The sequence below is a fragment of the Clytia hemisphaerica genome, unplaced genomic scaffold, assembly GCF_902728285.1.
Source record: "Clytia hemisphaerica strain Z4C2 unplaced genomic scaffold, Clytia hemisphaerica genome assembly, whole genome shotgun sequence".
Taxonomy (NCBI): domain Eukaryota; kingdom Metazoa; phylum Cnidaria; class Hydrozoa; order Leptothecata; family Clytiidae; genus Clytia; species Clytia hemisphaerica.
In genome coordinates this window covers 257,411-278,075 of record NW_027104315.1, presented here as the reverse complement: position 1 = coordinate 278,075, position 20,665 = coordinate 257,411, and the positions used below count along the sequence as shown (strand labels likewise).

At 35.4% G+C, this 20,665-nt stretch overlaps 2 protein-coding genes across 3 annotated transcripts in view; both read left to right on the top strand.

Annotated features, from left to right (window-relative positions):
* Positions 1–20,665, top strand: part of LOC136817585 (telomerase protein component 1-like) — a 108,715-nt gene that overhangs the window by 53,947 nt on the left and 34,103 nt on the right. The window lies entirely within an intron of this gene.
* The window catches only part of LOC136817584 (telomerase protein component 1-like), a 33,348-nt gene that overhangs the window by 9,533 nt on the left and 3,150 nt on the right, over positions 1–20,665 (top strand). For both annotated transcript variants that reach the window (XM_067073908.1, XM_067073909.1), the window contains exons 2-16: positions 4,486–4,762; positions 5,759–5,917; positions 6,428–6,681; positions 7,019–7,179; positions 7,624–7,765; positions 8,245–8,451; positions 10,728–11,002; positions 11,454–11,654; positions 12,541–13,131; positions 13,363–14,195; positions 15,363–15,612; positions 16,091–16,188; positions 17,011–17,203; positions 17,550–17,626; positions 20,378–20,547. In XM_067073908.1, the coding sequence (XP_066930009.1) occupies positions 4,592–4,762; positions 5,759–5,917; positions 6,428–6,681; positions 7,019–7,179; positions 7,624–7,765; positions 8,245–8,451; positions 10,728–11,002; positions 11,454–11,654; positions 12,541–13,131; positions 13,363–14,195; positions 15,363–15,612; positions 16,091–16,188; positions 17,011–17,203; positions 17,550–17,626; positions 20,378–20,547 (3,782 nt within the window). In that variant the 5' untranslated portion in view covers positions 4,486–4,591. The remainder of the gene's footprint in view (positions 1–4,485; positions 4,763–5,758; positions 5,918–6,427; positions 6,682–7,018; positions 7,180–7,623; positions 7,766–8,244; positions 8,452–10,727; positions 11,003–11,453; positions 11,655–12,540; positions 13,132–13,362; positions 14,196–15,362; positions 15,613–16,090; positions 16,189–17,010; positions 17,204–17,549; positions 17,627–20,377; positions 20,548–20,665) is intronic.

Genomic DNA, 20,665 nt, shown 5'->3' with positions numbered 1-20,665 from the left:
TGTCAACTATCTGTTTTTTCGATAATTCTTCTTGAAAAAGTCAAGTATGAAAAGGTTATTTCCTTAAGTTGATACTTGGCGTTTTTACTCCAACTGTGTATTTCCTTTTTTGTTCTAACATTCCAATGGGGTAAGTGATTTGTCTATTTCAATGAAAAATTAGGCCATTTTCTAAAGAATTTTCCAGTAAGTATCCAGGGATAACATGTAGGTTATTTCGATGATTTTCTCATAAAAGCAGAAACAATTTTAGCAAAAAACATAACCCGAAGATCAGCATCCTTCTTAGTTTTTAAATAAAGAACAACAATAAAGTATTCATAATTTGGAATATTTTGATGACTTCTATCTCATCATTGTCAACTATAAAGTAAATACATTTCAAAAATCTACTTTTTATTCTAAAAATCTGTACAGCAGTAAAATGATAATTAAAAACGTCAATGAGTTATAAAATGTACAAGGGAAATAAAATTGATAAAAGCTAAAAAATGACTGAATGAAAAGAACAAAATAGTGTCAATTGTCAGGGGCCTATCCAAACAATTGAAGTTCTTTTGTAGCTTTCAACCCGTCATTAATCTTTGGCTTTAGTTTTTTTATGTAAAATGCTTCTAAAAAGGCCAATTGTGACCAATTATCATTCGAATCTAAGATTTTACAATTATTCAAAACAGCGTTCAAAACGCTGAACACTTTCTTGTTGTTTTTTATTTAAAAACTAAGAAGGATGCTGATCTTCGGGTTATGTTTTTTCTTTATATTTTTTGATATTGTCTGGTACTGTTGAATTTTAGCAAAATGAGGTCTTTTTTTATTTCTCAAATGCAATATAATATGTTTTGTTTACTAACTTTCCCCATTTTTTAAAGTCAGTCAGTCAGTCAAATTTCAAGATGTTTTTTTATGTTGACTTGTTGATTAATTCTCATTATTGGCCCAGCGCTAGCGAAGGGGCCTTTCAAGAGGAACTTTCCGTGTGTCTGTCCTGTCCTGTCTGTCCGCAGTCCGTGCCGTGTTCTGTTTTTCTGTCTTCTTTCACTCCTGTCCGTGCCATGGTTGCTCTTTTGGTGCGATTCAATCGGGGGCATTCGCATAAAATTTAATCGATTTGCTCAGGTCGTCTTAGGCTGCGTGCTGTAAAGAATATCGATTCTACTGCGGCCGTGGGTTTATTTGCTCCGAACGGAATCCAAGATGGCGCCTGAGAATCACATTTTGGTTGTCGGTCAATGTTTTGATTTCTTTATGGACCTTGAGACTTATAAAGGAAAGTTTACTGTTTACAGTTAAGTGTAGCTCTGACTTGCACCCACAGAAGTGGATGCTCATACTTATTGACCTAAAAGTTTTTAAAGACTATTTTGAAAGTTACGTTTTTTACACTGATTTTGCTTGAGGGTTTTCATCGATGTTTTCTCATTATTGTTCAAAATGAAGGTTCAAACACCAACCAGATTATTACAGGTATGTTCTCTTATGTAATGTTTACTACTCTCTTGCTATCTCCTTGATGATTAAGAGGAATCAGGCATTTTATCAGAATAATTATTAACTTATCGTGTGCGAAATGTGTGTTCATCAGGCTTTTATATTCGACAAAAAAATTTATTCAAACAGCAAGAGGTTGACTAGAATAGCCTCTATTTGTATTGTTGGACATTTTGATACTTTTTCTGCATAAGATTATGGTGAAATTTTATATTTGTTGAGCTTTTTTAAAGGAGTCTCGATCATGCTCAGTTTTTTTAGTTTACATCAGTACATACCAGACGACATAATTAATCAAAATTTTCAAAGGTTACTGCACTAAAATTGTGAGTATTCGATTAGGTTTCGCTTAAACTTTGGCAACAGGAAATGCTCGACAAATTCGACCAAAACTCAGTTCAACAAGTTTGACAACAAGAAATGTTAGAAAAATTCGACAAAAATTCCGTTCAACAAATTTGAAAACCAAACAAATTCTTTCAACGGTCACACTCTTTAAGAGAAAACGCAAGTTCAGAAATATGGTTTTTATTTTAGTAAGTGAGGACAGCGATAAATTAAATTTCCCACTGTAAATTTTTTGTACAATATACCGTGAAGTCGGGTAACTTGCGTCAGTTCAGTGGAGGTTAACATGCATAGCCCTCAAATGAACGACCTGTCTGGTCCTTAAAATACAAAGTGAAATCAAAACAAAAATGGTAGAGTAGAGCTGCGAGCGAAGCTGCGTAGTTCATTTGTTTTGAAATTTTGCTGCTTTGATTGGTCAGTCATTTGAGGGCTATGCATGTTAGCCTTCACTGATGCAAGTTACCCAATCTCACGGAAGGGGTAGGAGTTTGTAATTTCAAATTTTTGCAGCGGCTTGGTAGCACATGCCGGGCTCAGAATCACTGACAAATAACTTTAGTGGTTCGAGCCGGGCTCAAATCTACTGTTTTGAAAAAGTTGTCGCAAGGCATATTGAGCATTCTCCATGTTGCAGCTTGTATTGCGGTTTTGTTTGATTTTGCAAGTTTCTTTTGCCTGTTTCTCCTGGTAAAATTGAACTAAAAAGCTCAAATTTTGTACACAATTTCAGCATATCATAATGGTTAAAAAAATAAACAATAAGGACATTATAGATACATTTATCTAAGAAAATTAAGCCATTTCAGTCCAAAACGGTCAAAAGGGCTTATCGGCGCCACCCTGTCAGACACCATCTTGAAATAGCCTCATTTTGGGAAAAACACTTACTGAATTATGATCTGCATCTGAAAGTGAGTCACTGTACAAAATTTCAGCCAATAACTCCAAATTGTTCAGTTTTTATGGACATTTTTATATATAAATTTTGCATTTTTTGAGTGCTGCTGTTGAGGTTGCAGCCGCTGTGGTTGCGGGAAAATTTTTTCGAGGCTAGTTTCTTTTTAATTTTACTTTTTAGCATTTGTTTTTGCTCCCTTTAGTTAGAGCTTTAACACAATCATGTTTGTTAAAGATTTTTCAAAAGTTTTATTTTTACATAAATAAGTGTTCCCATTTCATGTTAGACACATGTTTCATATCAGTTTGTTATATTGTGCTAATATAAGCAAAAAAATGTTTTTCTCTTCCTCTTTCTGACCAATCTTGCTCCACATTCGTGCCAATTCAATATAAAAAAGCTTGTAAACTATAATTGATGATTTTAAGCAAACTTTATCACTCTTATTTAGAAACAAAACTTTTAATGCTGGGCCTTCATGCCCTTGGGCTTCTTGTTCTTATAAAAATTGCATTAAGAAAGTGTCTTTAATGAAGATGGACAGAAACATCTCGCTCACTCTTTTTCATTAATTGATACAAGTTTTTTTTATAAGAGCATTCAAAATTTTGGAAGCCCTCGGATGTTCTTAACTTTTTGAGTTTTACGCCTAAAAATATCCTTGTTCTTATATTCATCATATTGTGGTACACTTTCCTAAGATAAGGTGTTTTGGAGTCTGTGAAGCCTTAAAATGTTCTTAATTATTTTGGCCATCGAAGCCTTACGCTCTTATTATAGTTTGTTCTTAAACGTATACAAGTTTTTTTTATAAGAGCATCCAAAATTTTGGAGGCCCTCGGATGTTCTTAACTTTTTGAGTTTTACGCCTAAAAGTATCCTTGTGCTTATATTCATCATATTGTGGTACACTTTCCTAAGATAAGGTGTTTTGGAGTCTGTGAAGCCTTAAAATGTTCTTAATTATTTTGGCCATCGAAGCCTTACGCTCTTATTATAGTTTGTTCTTAAACGTATACAAGTTTTTTTATAAGAGCATCCAAAATTTTGGAAGCCCTCGAATGTTCTTAACATTGTGATTTTTAAGCCTAAAAATGTTCTTATTTTCGCCATCTTCTGAGCATTTTTGTCCATTTTCCTAAGAAATTGGGTGTTTTGGTGTCCACGAAGCCATAAAATGTTCTTAGCTCGCTCTTAAGATTTTGGCCATCGAAGGCTTACGTTCTTATTATAGTTTGTTCTTATAAAAAACGTATACACATATGCATGGAAAATGCCCCTTAAAATACAATGCTACTATTGTTAGATTAAAACACCCAATAACTGTTTGCAACAGGTATAAGTAGCCCAGTCACATGAAGAGATTATTTCCATTTGTATTTTTGAAGTTTTGAATAGATTATTCAATGATATAGCTTTGTTTCATGCCGTTTTCCATAGAATGCTAACAAGCTAGTCTAGATACTTGATATGAATTATTAATATTTGCATATGTAATTTTCACTGTTTCTTTTCAGATGTTTCCTAACTGATATGTTCTTTCTAGTTCTTTTAGTACTGTAAAATATGGATATGTTTTTCTGTGTTATTGAGACTGTGTTTTCTAATTTTTCGAAATGTTTAAAGATCAATTTTCTTTAATGATGATTTCATTTCAGAAAAGAAAAGTGATGGAAATCTTAAAAAATTGAAACAGGCGATAGCATCAATTTTTTACTAAAAATCTTTCAATATTATCGTTTTAGAACTAAAAATACACAAAAAATGATAATAAATGAAAAAATACACAAGAAATTTGGATCCGGAAGAAATATTTTTCTATGACACTTGGCTATAAAATTTGTTTTGAACATGGGATCGATTGTCTCTAAGAAGAACAAACCACCAAGCCCACAATCTCAAGCTGCAAGAAACCCTTCTCCTACCGTACAAGACACTGAACCATCAAACAATAATCAATTCGAAAAACCATCTGAACTGCCAGCACCTTCGGTAGTAAATGAAGAAGCACCACCAGTTTCAGTAAATCAATTCATTTTTTATACTGCTGTTTTGTGTTGTTGTTTTTAAGCCGAGTTGATGAGTTGATTTTTAGGTCAAACGTAAATCAAAATTTTTTTTAAAATATCAATAAACTATTTATGGTGGTACGACTGGATCATCAATTTAAATTTCTTTGTTTTTATTTTTGCTGACTAGCAATCATCGAAAGTTTGGTAGATCATATGTTATGTGATTTTGGGGGCGTCACTTTCAGTTAGGAAAGTCTTTGCCCAATCATCGAAAGTTTGGTAGATGAAGCAGGGGGTTCATGCAGTTAGTACGGCGGTGGTCCATTTTCAAAATTAGCAAAATGCAGTTGGTTTAACGAAGGTTAGAAATAGGAAGGAAGAAATTTACACGCGAGAATGAACAGAATGGTTAGTAACATAAAAAGCAGGAAGGGGGATCACAGTAACAGATACATAAGATAAAATGGAAGTGGTTTCGATGCCGGAAATCAATAAAGTATACAGTAAAACTCAAATCCTCATAAAAGAGTTTCCTTCCAATTAGCGGACAAAGCTTTTCACACGAAATGGCCAAAACCCTAACTTTATTTTTCCTTTTTAATTAGCGGACATCGCCGGTGAAATTCATCACAGACATAAATAATTAGACAGGATTGATTTATCCAAACTATTTATTTCTCAAACACTTCAAAGTTTCATTGAACGAATTGCTATAATAGACGTTTGAATTTGCTTACGTCGTAAAAATGATAAATTACAGGGGCCTCAAGACTGCTATGATTCATAAAAACTAAATTGTTGCATTTGAATAATTACTCCCTTGTTCTTTCATGTCCCAGCGTCTCTTCGAACCGATATTTTACATACTTGATTTCTTAATAGTACACATAAATGAAAAGTTTTTAAAGGCAGGCGCTTCTAATTAGCGGACACTAACCCTACTCCCCGATGGTGTCCGCCAATTGGAGGTTCCACTGTACACACAACTCTTTGATGATTTTTTTAGGTAGAAAATATTTCATTGGACGAATGGTTATCTCAAAATTTGATTCACCACGAAGCAATGAAAGAGAAAGCAAAACAACGCGAAGTTGGAACTTGGATTGAAATCAGACTTTTCATTTCATCCACTTTTATTGATACACATTCGGAAAGGGATATCTTGGTATGTGATTTCATTTGTCTTGAAAAGTGCCAGATTACATGGCTTTAGTGGAGAATAGAAACCATGGTTTTTCTACCGCAACTAGCTTAAATCTCTATAGGGATGCCGATGGTGATATTTTGGTTTTCTTCCCAAATAGCGCACAATGTTGTTTCAAGGTTCATGTAACGTTATATGAATAATGTGAACATTATATGAATAATGTGAATATTAGATGAACGTTGAAAGAACGTTCTGAGCCAACTGAATTATTCTAATTTTCCTAATTGTTGGAAATGAAACCCTTTGGGGCTAGAATAGAATCAGACCTTATAGGTTCTTCATTAACGGATTGCGCTCAGAGACTTTTAAAGCTAAAGGTCTCTTTGAAAGCTCTTAGAACCGCGAGTGCTTATATTAAAGAGGGGAATTGCCACACAGAGGAGGTCCCTTATCAGGGGATCTAATTTTAGGAGAACCATACACTATATTATCTTAAAATCTAGTCTAGCATTTCCCCCATTTATTTAGGTACAACGTGTTATTCCAAGCATCAATCGAAAATTGGCCTCAAAATTCATCCGAGTAATACCAGTTGATCTTCGATGGGGTGTTTTAGCTGATGAGAGCAAAAATTGCGAAGAAATCCAAAAAACTTGTTTGAATCAGATCGATAAATGTCGGGACGATATTGTGTACATGCCATGGTTTTTAGGACTTCGAACAGATCGATATGGTTGGGTGCAGGATAACTATTTACCAGATAATGGATTCGAGCAGCCAAAGTTGGTGGAAATTAATTTTTTCGATCTTTTATGCACATATTGGTAGTTTCCTTGTGTACATAATCTTTAAAAGGTTTCACAGTTACTTTGGTGTCCCGTTTAGAAATTTCGGGTTTTATAGATTTATAGCCACGCTCTCACATAAGGACTCTATGAGAAAGGATCCGTTTGCCCTCCTTGACCTCACGCCAAAAGTTTGAAATATCCTTATGTCATAGAGAAATAGTTATTAAAAATGAGATTTCGAAGCGTCCAAATTCCCCCCTCTTAGATAATATGACTTCCGACTTTATGTGAGTCTTTTCCATTGATATTTTAAAGTCTATCTTTTCGTCAGATTATACGACTGGATCAAAAGATTTGACAGTTACGGTAAAAAGGTCAGCATCACATCTTTAGAAGCCATCCAAGCTTCGCAATCTGGCAAAATCAAATCCGAGTCACCTACTGTTTTCTTCTACAAAAGAAATATGTTGGATATACCAAATATGCCGAAAGGTAAAATATGTTAGTTCATTTAATAAAAGTACTGAGCTGCAAAAAAACATTGCAATATTTTACGTTTTGATTATTTTTTGAAAAGCCTTTCAAGTGTTCAAATTCGATTTCTACTTACGCTCGGGTCCTAGTGTCCCTCTTAGCCACACTTCGCTTTCTGTATTGCACTATTCTTGTCAGTGGGGGCACTTCAAAACAGAATTATTTTACCATTGTATATTGTATGTATATTTAAACTCAACGAAAATGATTTTGAGTCTTTAAAAAGATAAGTAAATCGATTTTTCTCTATATATACTGCAAGTAATTTCAAGTGACGTCAAAAAATTGACATTCGAGTCTGAAAACCTGGAAAAACCTTTTGCAAGGTCATCAAACAACTACGTTCATCTCTTGCATAAAATCTGTGGGGCTGATAACTTTCAAATAAATTTTTCTTTTAAGGTACAAAATTTCCTGAAGAATTTCGATGGATTTTTGAATTTGAGTATGTGGAAAAAGAGATGGAAGATCTGCAATTGAAATTTCAATACACCGTGAATGAAAATGCTTCAGCTTACGAAAAGGATAGAGATGCTTTGAACAAGTAGGGATAGGGTTTATCTACTTAAAAATATTCACTAATGTGTACTTATTATTGCTTCTCAAACTATTTTGAAAATAATATTTTCTTATTGATAAACGCTTTCATTCCAAGAGCTTTGTAACTTTTTGAAATAAATAATTAAGAATTTCAAAAACGAAAGTGCTACCCAAAACTAATTTTTTTCTTCAGGATTTCATGCTTTTTCAATAGGTAGCTACGAGGTCTTCGAAAACCTCTTTGTTTGGATTTATAGCCCACCAAAGATGAAACTCTGGGGTACCTTGAATTGAAAAACTACATTAAAGCCTAATAACTTTCTTTTCACTGCAATGATCAATTAAATAGTTTGTAAAAAGAAACAATCCTAGCTCATTTCGCCCAAAATGGCCAAGTGTTTTGAACAATTCCAAAAAGGTTTCGAAGTTTCGAACTATTTTTAGCCTTCATTTCTTCAACTTTTTCTGTCTCCTATTTTTCAGGTTTATTCAAAACCATCCTCAAATCAAATGGTTTGAATATAACGCCGAATTCGTCAATGCAAAAATCACTTGCAAACGAGAGAACGCCAAAAGTTTTGGAGTTGGTTATGTGAAGAAGTTGGAGGAATTTGAAAAACGAGTTGAGGAAGATTTAATGGAGGCAATTTTATCGAATTATTCATCCGTTGATACCACTCAGGTTGATAAGTAAGAATTTTCATTTAAAGTTAGCCTATACTAGACGTCACCCGCGTTTTCTCTACGCAATTAACGTCTTTTCCACTTTGCGACTTTTCGAATGTTTTGAGCCCGGGTTTTCGGGCTCTAAACATTCAATTTTTTGACGTCACTTTTAACTTTTGAAGCTCCTGCAGTAGCGAAAAAATCGAATTTGCGTCAAAGCACTTGAAAGGCTTCTATTTTTCAAAAATCGTCAAAGTGAAACTCAGTAAAGCCTGCCGTCCACTAGGCTTTTTTTAGCTATCGCGAAATGATCATCTATCAAAGACACTGTCTATCGCGAAATAAGCCTGTCTATCGCGTTATTTTATTTCACGATAGGGAGTGAAAAAGTTTTCACTCAAGATTTTATCCAATCGCGAAACCTTTGTTTCGCGATAGTTTTTAACAATAGAACCACCTGCATTTCTTTTATTTCAATGTTTGCACAAGATCGAATTACATGTGATCGAAGAAAAAATTAGAGAAAATCATTTTGCGATAAAAACATCTTCATCACATGAGAGGATTTTTGAATTTTGGTGTGTACACGTTTTTTTAGAACCCATTTTATAAGAACATTGAGGCTTACTTTCGTTGAAAAATTAAGAACATCGTAGGAACATGCCCATCCTCAATTTGGAAAAAAAATGACAAGAAACTACAATTCTTTCCTCTTTTCAAGCAGTTGTCCAAATTTTACCAATTTTTAAGTGCTCTTTATTTTGTATGATATTGCCGATTTAGAGTAGTCTGAAAAATTAAGAACGCATTTAAGAACATTTTAGGCTGAAAATTGCTAAAAAATAAGCACATCCAGGCTCAGCCAAATTTTAGGTGTTCTAATAAAAAAAACGTGTAGTGTGATTGTATTTTCTATCAACATGCCATAGAGGCAAAAATAATTTAGAAAAAAGATGAAAAACTATTTGAAGCCGTCAGGAATTATACATGCTTCTATGATAAGTCGCATCCCGACCACAAAAATAAACCACTCAAGAAGAATTGTTGGAGCAAATCGAAAAATTTCTTGGAATGGAAGAAGGTAAAAATACAATCCACAGATTTGTCCGATTTTTATCATCCAATTTCTATTACTTTACGCGGATATTGCAAATAGTTTTACTCGGATACGTTGTTGTTAAAAACCACTTCGAAACACTCAATGGAAAGTGTTGTCTGCTGAGACCCTTGATTGATTTAACCAAATACTGTATCTATCCTACTCTTGAGATGGTGTTGGATCTTAATGAATACTTATTTTAATTTTCCAGATACCGCTGAAAAAGCCTTCTACAAAGTTGGAAAGAAATGATATCTATTTCGCAAATATCCTATTTAATAGTGGACATGTAACTAATTATAAGTTCAGACATGAGATAACATTTCGCGATTACATTTCACGATAACCAAAAATAGCACTAGTGGACGGCAGGCTTAAGAAACAACTCACTAAGAAACGAGATGAAAAATCTCGGTTTTTAGTGAGGTGCTCGCTAATTTAAAGTCTGTTGAATAGACAAACAAAACAACCTCAAGTCACGAAGTCCAATGAGATGTTACCGAAGACAAGAGAAGAATCTTCCACCTTTTCCAGGAAAGAAAAAGTTATGCCTTAAATCTAGCGCTGGCTTTATTTTTGAGTGGCACACTTTTCAAAAACGGCGTCTGTGCGAAAACAACGCGGACTGAGCGAGTAAGAGTGTAACAAGTATCTTCAAATATCTTATTTCTTGACGCATTTTTGATAAAATTTGACTGATAATCGGCTGTCAATGTGATATCTTTTCTTGATATTTTTGAAAAATATATTTCAAAAACTACCGACATTTCCTTGATCTTTCGACCTCTCACATAAAACGGCAAGTCATAAAGTATACTGTTTAGATCTTTCTCTAGATTTTATTGACATACGTCCGTTTATCGTGGGAATACCCAAAAATTTCTTCATTAGAGATGCTCATTACTCAGTACTACTTAGCGGCCGTAGTCAGTGGTAGATCATCCAGCCACGGTGCACAAGGTTGTGGGCTCAACCCCATGCTGGGTCATACCAAAGATTCCCAAAATGGTACTCGATGCCTCTCTGCTTGATGCTCAGCAATTAAGAGAAGGATCAAGGGAAAGTGGAGAAATCCAGTGAGAAAGAGTGGCGCCCTCCCCTACCATCGGGTAGATAGCTATCGAAAGAGGAGCCTTCAGGTTGCCTCCGACTGCGGTCGCAGACTTAACTCAGTACTACTTATTACTTTTTCTTACACCAGGTATGCGATGGAATCAATTCAACACGAGAACGCCGTCAAACTGAAAGCGTCAAATTTTGTTGGTCGAACAGATCTTGTTGACAAGGCTTTTAAACACTGTTCTGCAAAATGTGGCAATAATGCAAATACTATGATCCTGCATGGGGAACCGGGTTGCGGAAAGTCCGGATTGTTGGCCAAAGTTGCAGTTTTATGTTTGAAGGAATTTCAAGAAAACAATAACTTTTTGTTTATCCATGCAGTTGATACTTGTCCTGGTTCCAATGTTTTGGAAGGTGAGATTATAGTCAGTCAACAACCACCGTACCGAGGGCACATGAAGAATCTGCAATGTATTTGTCCAAAACTCTTAGTTTAGAATGCCTTCAGCTGTCAAAATGAGCAAAGATGGGAAATTGCACTTTAAGGGTGTAAGATTTGGAATATCTGACCATATTTTGCCTTAAAATAGTAAAAAACTTTCAAGAAAATGCACCGTAAGGGTCTATTTTTCGCGCAAACTCAACTTTGGCTAAATTTACTCTGCATTGTAAGGGTCTAAATTTAAAGGCTTAATGTTGAGTCGAACGTACGGACGTTTTTGAATGCAGTATGCATAACTATAATGTTACCTCTATAATCATTTTTGCTAACGCTTGTAAAAGATTTTCACCTTTTCTTGGACTTGGAATCTTAAAGTTTATTAATATTGAATTTCGTCATTGTTTACTCTTTATATCAACGCAGGCATGATGCGAAGGCTTCAAATTAATCTGAGAAAATACAGACGAGATATGGGTGAAACGAAACTATCCAAAGAATTTACTGGAAATGCTTCAGAGCTGAAACAACAACATCACGAATTTCTCATCGAAAGTGCATATCAATATCCAAAAAAATTATTTGTGATCATTATTGATGCTGTCAATCAATTCCACAGTGGGCTTGGTAGGTTTCCATTACTGTTCAGTTTGGTTCGAAAAGAAATGAAGTTTTTCATGGTCAGGATATGCACCACTGAATAGTGCAGAAAGGGGTCTGACCCCCCCCCCCCTAACAGAAAACTTTCTTTCAGGAAGACCAAATTTCATAACAGTCCTTAAAAATAATCTACAATATATAAGTAAGCCCCCCTTCTTAAACTACATGTTTTTTTTTATAAGCAAGTGTCCATTTATAAGCATGTGCCCCTACATCAGGCTCGCATTATGCTTAGCATTCTATTGTTCTCAAACAATAGAGCCATTGTTTGGGTACCAAAAACTGAGCCTGCATATGCTTATAAACGTTATGCTTATAAAAGAAAAAAACATGTATCCCCCTTCCTTGCTACCCCCCCCTTTTCATGAAAAATTCTTATCCCTCTTCTTCATTTTTCGGAAGTTGTCATCCCCCTTTAAGAAAGCAGGGGGTCCGAACTATGCACTGTAATGACTTCAAAGATAATTACAAAATTACGTAGGATCAACCAGCTCTGGTTATAACAACATAACACCATAATAGCATATTTATCAGAAGACATTGCGGTAGTCCATATTCTGAACTTTGTTGGTCATTCATTAGTGAGCTTGTTTATATGTCTTTCCTTTGGACGGATACATTTATAGCTTCTTAGTTGTCTAGATCCTAAATGACTGAGGACATACTTTTACCGTCCTCAAATTTGCGGGTCAATACTGCGGGTTATTCCAAATCGCTTCAGTCACTCCGTTCAGTGTTCTCAAAAGTGAGAATACAAAACCTCGCAATTTTGGAGACAGTAATATTAGTCTAGATGCTGACTGCTTTAAAAGTATCACAATTTCCTTTAAGCGTTATCTATTTACTTTTTTAGGTGCTTGGGATATGTGGTGGCTTCCGCCAACAAAAAAAGCTCCCAAAAATCTCAAATTCATGATCTCAACATTAAACCAAGAAAATGGGACATTTCAGAACGCTTGTCATGTTTCACCAGATGCACAACGACTTCCCATCGAAAACATGAGCCATGAAGATTTGCAAGAAATGGTCCGAGCAACACTTGAAAGGTTTAATAAGAAGCTTACCGAAAATGAGGATCCGATTCTGGGAAATCAAATGGAGAAATTGTTGTCCAAAAGTCAAAGTCCATTGTACTTAATCGCTGCATGTGAGGCGTTGAGAAAGTTTGGAATTTTCGAAAAAGTGACCCAGTATATTGAGAGTCTACCAAACACCATTACAGACCTGTTTAGCTTCCTTTTAGACGAATGGTCTGAAAAGTATGGTAAACTATTTGTTGAGGACGTAGCAGGATTATTGTGTGCTTCAAAAGATGGCTTACTGGAAAACCAAATCAACGACCTTCTGCATTTTAAAGAACAAAGAGAAAAAGGCGATGGGGAGTTTCTGTACGATGCAAATTTTCCAAGAATCTACGATTCGATTGCTCATTTTTTAGCTGCTGGTGAGGTTTTCTAGATATTTTCCCGTAATTATTTTTTAACAACATAATGGTAACAGCATTAAGAGTTGCGCAATCTAAGATAAACATTGTTGAAATATAGCACTTTCATACTCCCTAGCTAATACCTAATACCTAGTGAGTTAGAGTTCTTCACTTTAGAAAACCTCGTACATGAACTGATCTAGTTGACACACAAATAGATGACTCTAATTAATGGCATACTGTTTTTAGGTGGTGGTGGCTATCTTCGATTCTTCCACGTCCAGCTCAAATATACCGTGCGCCGAAAATTTATGACGGAATTATTCGAACAAGAAACACACGTGTGGATGAGAGACTTTTTCGAAGATATTGTCTCTAAGCAATGCCGTGAAACACCTCAAGAGGAACCACCAGCATATTTCGAGCACGCCCTAGAACAACTGGTCTACCATCAACTCAAAGCTCATCAAAATCAAGATTTGCCTTTGGAAAGCTTGAAAATGAGTTTAAGGAATATCTACTTTGTTAAAGAACGCATTGTTGCCAAGCAGCATCAAAGCCTTAGTGACGAATACGCACTTGCCTTGGAAACACTCACAAATACTGACGATATAGATGCTCTCAAGCAATGGGCCTCGTTTGTTCAGCTCTACACATCCTATATTCGGGAATTCCCGAATTTCTGTCTTAACATGGCTGTAACACAAGCCCCAACCTCATACGTCACCAAAGATACCTTGGCTCTAGGGATGGAGCCCTCAGTTAAGGGGGAAGCGTACCCTTTATATTGGTCCAACATACCTGAGGAATGTGACCGGATGCTTGCTAAATACGCTCTAGGGGGTATTGACTGTGCTGTTACGAGCTCAAAAGGTGGTTTAGTAGCCATTATGGCGTGGGAAAGAGTTTGTGTATTTGACCAAAAAAGTGGAGAGTTAGTCCACCAGGTAAATGGACGAGCGTCAGTTGTTCTTCTTACAGCTGACAGCAAAACTTTACTTATTGGTGATGACAGAGGAACGGTATCAAAATATGATGTTTCTACAGGTAGACTGGAAAGTGCTTGTGAAATCTTGGAAGAAGTAAGTGTTTTCTTTGTTTAGTTTGTTTTTTTGGACCTACCTGGAGGTCCTATAAATTAACCTTTGTCCGTCCGTCCGTTCGTTAGTTACCAGCTTTTCTCGAGATTGGCTCATTAGTTTTTTCTGATTTTTTGCACAATGATGCAAAATGGCAATGCCCAAAATGTGACGGAGCCCGATTTTCGGAAAAATCTTTGGCCAAATTTGAGCCAAAAAACGGCTGAAAAACGGTTTGTGAAAAATCGGATCATTGATGTTTTCTGATTTTTTGTATGAAAGTAGGTAAAAGATGGCTCAAGCAGATTTTTGTAAAAAACGAATTTTTCAGCTCAAATAAAGCACGTTTATCTATAAGAATCACTATTAATAAGCATACATCAATGTTCTTAGTCAAATTACTCAATTTTTTTTATGAGATATTGCTTGCTTGAATGAAAGAATATTTAAAGAGCATGAAATTTAGGTTTCTAAACGGTTTTTTTTATAAGAAACAGACGACTAATTTTAAAAGATCGTCACTATTTGTGTTTGAATGATTGTTTAATGGTCACGCTCACTTAGATATCAATTATATACCCGGGGGGGGGGTACTACCCTTGTCGACCGACGGGGGTGCTCCGCTGACGTTCGAAAAATGGACCCTACGTGGGACTCGAAATTTGCGAAAAAGTGACCCTGAATGGGACTGAAATTCCCAAATTTTGTCAAATTTTCTACTTTTTCCCCAAATTTTCCAAAAATAGGCACCCTACGGGGGACTGATTTTTCTATTTTGGTGTTTTTGCGACCCTACCTGGGACTCGTGGAGGTAAAAAAGGTACCTTGACCAGCGGAGCATCCCCGTAACCCATCTTGCCCTAGTACCCCCCCCCCCCCCGGGATTATATACGTGTTAAATGCATAACCGCAGGTAGGTCCATAAAAGTATCACTTGTTATGTGAAATATCATACTGAAAAATATTAAAAACATCTTTTAGATTTTAACTACTTTAAATGAAAAGATTTCTTATAATCCTTAAAAATGTTTTCAGCTGAAATGCTTAACTTGTTTAAATTTATCAATGGATTGCAGCTTTTACTGTTTGATTAACCCAAAAGTGGTTTGCTTTGGTATTTCCTGTGTATGTCATGGCAGTTATATTTTTATAATATTTTGATACTTTAAGGTTTGTTACATTTCATGGCTTGATTGTAATGGAAATGATCTGTTTACCGGTACTGGGTGGTTTGACAAAACAGCATTTTTGAAGTATGACATAAAACCTTCATGGATTGTAATTCTTGATATGAATTCATTTGAAATTACCAGGAAATTTTGTATGGAGAGGCCAGCTTTCGATTACTGCTTTCACAAACGATTGCAGATTATATTCTCAGCACATGTAGGGGGCAACATAATTGGATGGGACCTTCAAGGTAATTCAAGATAAATGTTGGTTGTTTGAATTTTCATAAGCCTCAGCGGGGGGGGGGCACTCGATTTACGAACAACCATATATCCGGTCCAATATAATTCGGACTTTAAAAGCGGCCCTTTGCAGTGAAGAGAAAACTATTCTAAGTTTGATCAAAATATCGACCCTTTTTGCCCAATTAGAGGCAAAAAATTGGTCAGGTAAATTTTGCCCTAAAAATCACTTTTTTACACCCTTTCAGTGTACTTTTTGAAGCTCGAAAAACATACCCTTTAAAGGGCCGTTTACCTTGAGTACCATCCTCTTGGGCTTTACGCTATGTGTGCCTTATTCCCTGGTGTTTCTTTTCTATGTTATGAGCTATTGCTTGGTTTAAGATAGTTTACACCCTTTTGTGTACTGCGGAAATGATAAAGAAGAAAATATGGTTAAAAATTGAGTAAATTTGTAGGCGTACTTATGACAATTCATTTTCTTAGGAAATCAACTATGCTCAGCTAAGGGCGGTGGTGAATTTATTTATTGCCTTTCACCTCATCCCACTGAAGACATGATCATCTCAGGCTCTAAAGACTTTGTAAGTCGTTTAACATTATTGTCAGTCCATTAATGACTTTCTACAGTGTCCGGAAAAAAGAGGACCAGAATTTACATAATATAGAATTCAAGACCTACTCTTAACTGGATTTTAATAAGATGGAACTTTTTTGCTTTTTTGCTTCAGTAAATATTCGATTCCCAAATAATAGGGGGTGAACCCTTAGGACCCGTGACATCTTTTATGCGACGCAACCAAACCTGGTCTATTTCAAAGAATGAAGTATTTAAAGAGTTTTTCGCGAGGGGGTTTTTTGCTGGAAATTTTTTTATGACACAAAAACTGACGTCACAGGCAAAACCCCTTTTATTTACCCCTAAAATTTGAAGAACAATTTCATGACGTCAGTTTTTGAATCATAAAACCTTTCTTAGGCCTAAAGCAAATGGCTATAAAATGAGATATTAAAAAAGAAATTGAGTAAGTATGTCATAAATATGTTGAACGTTGAAAAAGAATGCGGCTATTATATTTTGATTTTTCCCGACATATTTCGGACTCAATCCGTTCTCAAGGGAATGGAACAAGGGAAGGGAACATTTAAAATGTGATGATTTTATGATTCTGTTCTGCATTTTTTCGAATACACTCTATGTTAGATGTTGCCGGTTAGACCCAATCGGTAGAGTATTTGCTTTGTTATCCAAAGGTTGGGGTTTCTATTTTTGCTTGCCACAATCTTGACGAATGAGTTATTAGGCTATCTTTAAAAGTTTTGTGACTTGAAATTCTTTCCGAGTTCGAACCTTACTTGTCGTTTTATAGGCTTCAGTGTAAAATGAAAATTTTTTTTCTCTCTAGATTATCAGAGAGTGGGCTCTAACAAATTCATCAATTCGCATTTGTAATCAACACATCGAAGATGTAGGACGAAAAAATATGACGAACAATTATACTGGTCGTAGTGGAATCTGTTCTTTATGCTATGACCATAATGGTGAACGAATCCTTTCCATAGAATATGAAAACAACTTATTGAGAATCTATAGTAAAAGTGAGTTTTCATTTTATATGGTAGACCTTACACATAACTTGATCTATAGTAGAAACTCTGGACCGTTTGATATCGTTTATTCTTAAAAAAACAAACCATACAAGAGCACAAGTCTTCGATGAAGGATATTTTTAAATTTTACAGACTGTAAAAGACCCAATTTCTTAGTATATTGTACAAAGATTCTCACAAAGTGTCGAAAATGAGATCACTGTAAGGACGTCTTTAGGCTTGAAACTCGAAATGTAAAGAACATCTGAAGCCGTTCGAAATTTTAGATTCTTCACTCTTTTTCTCTTTTTGAATCGAACAAAGTAATTATTTTTCCGCACCCTATCGATTTCAGCCGGCAAATTACTGGAGGAGTTACGAGGACACTCTGACCCCATCAGCAAGATTTGTCTCGTTCCTGGAGGAAATAAAGTATAACTTTCGTTCAGTTTTTTTCATCAATCTTGTGTTTTTTCATTTTCTAAGGTACTTAATAAGTTCGCAATATCCACCATAGTTAGGATAAACAAAGTATAGCTGGAGGCTAGAAATTACTTTATCTATCACGATTCCGAAGTTTTATAGCGTTTCAAATTTGTTAAGAATTTTTTCACGAGCATAGACCAACGATGTAAAAATAATAGATAACCAACTACCTCTAGAAGGCACTTCTCCCAAGAGAACAACCATTGTTTTCCTATTGAAATGAGCACTCCTTTAAATAGCTCTGTGTGCAGTGCGTGTTATGCTTTTAGCTAGATTTTGACACACTTTTTGACATCCACTGAATTGATAGAAAATTTGAATTGTTATTTACTGCAAATTTTGGAATTTTTTTCAAAAGATAAAGGTACCAATCTTTAGACAAATTGACTAGGGATCGGCCTGATACCACTTAGTCTTCATATGGATAAATAAACGCTCATAAAATGATGTTATCTGAAAAATATATGTGTGATTTGAAGTGCGATATCTCACGAATGAAAAGTGCATGAAGGTTGCCTGATATAAAATAAACAGATGAATGTTTATAGAACAATAATATCTAATTAAGAAATTCCTTCTGTGAGGCTGCCTATAGGAAAATACACTTTTTCTAACCCAAATTTTGGAAAAATATACATCACGTGATCGATTCTGTCCAATAGAAGGTTGCAAATGAAGCAAGTTTTTATTTAATTGCACTTTTTACGATGCAAAATGTCATTAATATTTTTACAACCATAACACGGATGTTTTTTGAGAATCAAGGCAAGTTGGTTATCTATTATTTTTACATCGTTGCATAGACCTTCGCGAATTTCCCTGTTAATCGCGAAAGTTTCTACTTGCGAAAGTTTGTACGCTTAAAGTATTATGCAGGAATTGCTAACATTATATTAGGAGAAGTCCTAAGGCATTTTATTTTGGAAGCACATCCAATAGCTCAATGAAAACGAAATTTGAAATTTATTCTCTTCTCGATCCAAATTATGAAAAATGTTTTCGCTTTACCGACATCCTGCGGGGTCAGTTTTGCAACTTTCAGAGTTTCATTCAAGAACAACAACAAATGCATCATTCATATCCTAACATGGTCATGGCAGAGCTCAATTATTGAGCTTATTATTATGCTAACAAATCACTGGGAGCAGACGAGATTCACCCTATCATGCTAAAAAAAGATTGCGTTTTATATAGCTACTCTCCTTTTACATATTATGTCCAAATCATTCAAGAGTATGTATCTCCGATTTATAAGAAAGGAAAAATGAACCTGGCACTACACTACAGACTCGTCAGACTTACATCAGTTGCGTTTAGACTAATGGAAAGAATATTGAAGTAATAAGTCGTGGAGCACCTGTCGAAAGAGAAGTTACTATTTTTACAAAGTGGGCAGACTCGATATCAAACGAAAAGGTGGTTGATGCTGGTTGATGTGATTTATTTTGACTTCGCAAAGACAATTGACACCGTTACGCATCGTAGACTATTGAAAAAGCTGAATGCCTATGTCATCAGAGGTGATTGAATGGATAGAATCTTTATGTCTGATTGCCATCAACATCTGAAAGTCAATAAAACTTTATCCAAAAAAATGCAAAGTATTAAGTGGTGTGCCACAAGGAAGTGTTATGGGTCCATTACTTTTTGTCATCTATATAAACGATCTAGCTGAAGTTAATAGCTCAGAAATGTTCCTCGTTGCCGAAGATACCAAGATTCTTGATGAAATAAATAGTATCCAGGATGCAATTAGACTACAGCAAGACATCGACGCAATAGAAAAGTGGTCCAGATATTGGCTTCTAAGGTTCCATCCAGAAAAGTGTCACGTGTTGACACTTGATCACTGGTTCTGTCCTAGGACACGTTGACCAAGAAAAGAATATCGGGATGATTATCGATAGCGAACTTAAATTCGAAGAGCATATCTATAGCAAGATGAAAAAAAACCAACTCTTTCGTCGAATTAATAAACAGAAGTTTCGATTTCGATTTCCTTTCACCCGGAAATGCTCCGTGGATAACATTCGTACGACCTCTCCTTTAGTATGCACAAGCTGTTCGGTGTCCAAGGCTCATCAAGCATATTAATGCAATCGAAAATGTCCAGTGAAGAGCCACAAGACTCGTAAGAGGTTACAGGAACCGTATGAAGAATGTCTACGAATTTTGAATTTACCAAGTCTTAAAGCAAGGCGTGAAATCGGGGACATGGTGGAAATATATAAAAAACATCTAAATATTTATGATAAATCTGCCACCTCAAAGAAATTCGTTCTTCGTAATCGACATCAACGCAAGCATAACCAGGAGCTACGAAGGAACTTTGCCAATGTTGGAATGAGAGGATATCAAACTAACTCGCTTTATTTACCGAGGAATCGATACATAGAATCGTTTAGGCGTCAAGGTCGTGAATGCCCCATCTGTCAGTAAGTTCAAGGAAGAACTTACAATGGAATGGGAAAATTTTGACTAATTTTAAGCCCATATTTGGTTTGGCAACTATTAAAACTAAGAATCTTTGTGTTGAACGGTGAAAAAGAAAGCGGCTGTTATATTTTGATTTTTTCCCTAACTAAGAATCTTTAAAATGTCTGGCTGAAAAACTTAGAATATTGTTTGAGGCTGAGCCAAAACTAATTTACTGTTTGTATTAAAAAGCCTGTATATCTCAGGAAAAATTATTTTTAGATTTTAACATGTGGCTTATACCATGAAAGTATCCTTTGGGAATTACCAAATACGGACGAAGTACAGAATAACTCAGCACCAATGCAAAGAAACTTAGACGGAAGAGTGAAGTGGTGTTCTTTCATAAGAGAAGGGAATTACTTTTTAACCCTTGCTGAGGGTTGGTTAAGGTAAAATTTACTTATTAAGATTATATTCTCCTAGAAGATCTCATTCATATACTTTCCTTTGAAAGTCAACATTTTTTAATGCTCTAATCGATATCGGGTCAGATACAGAATACATAAC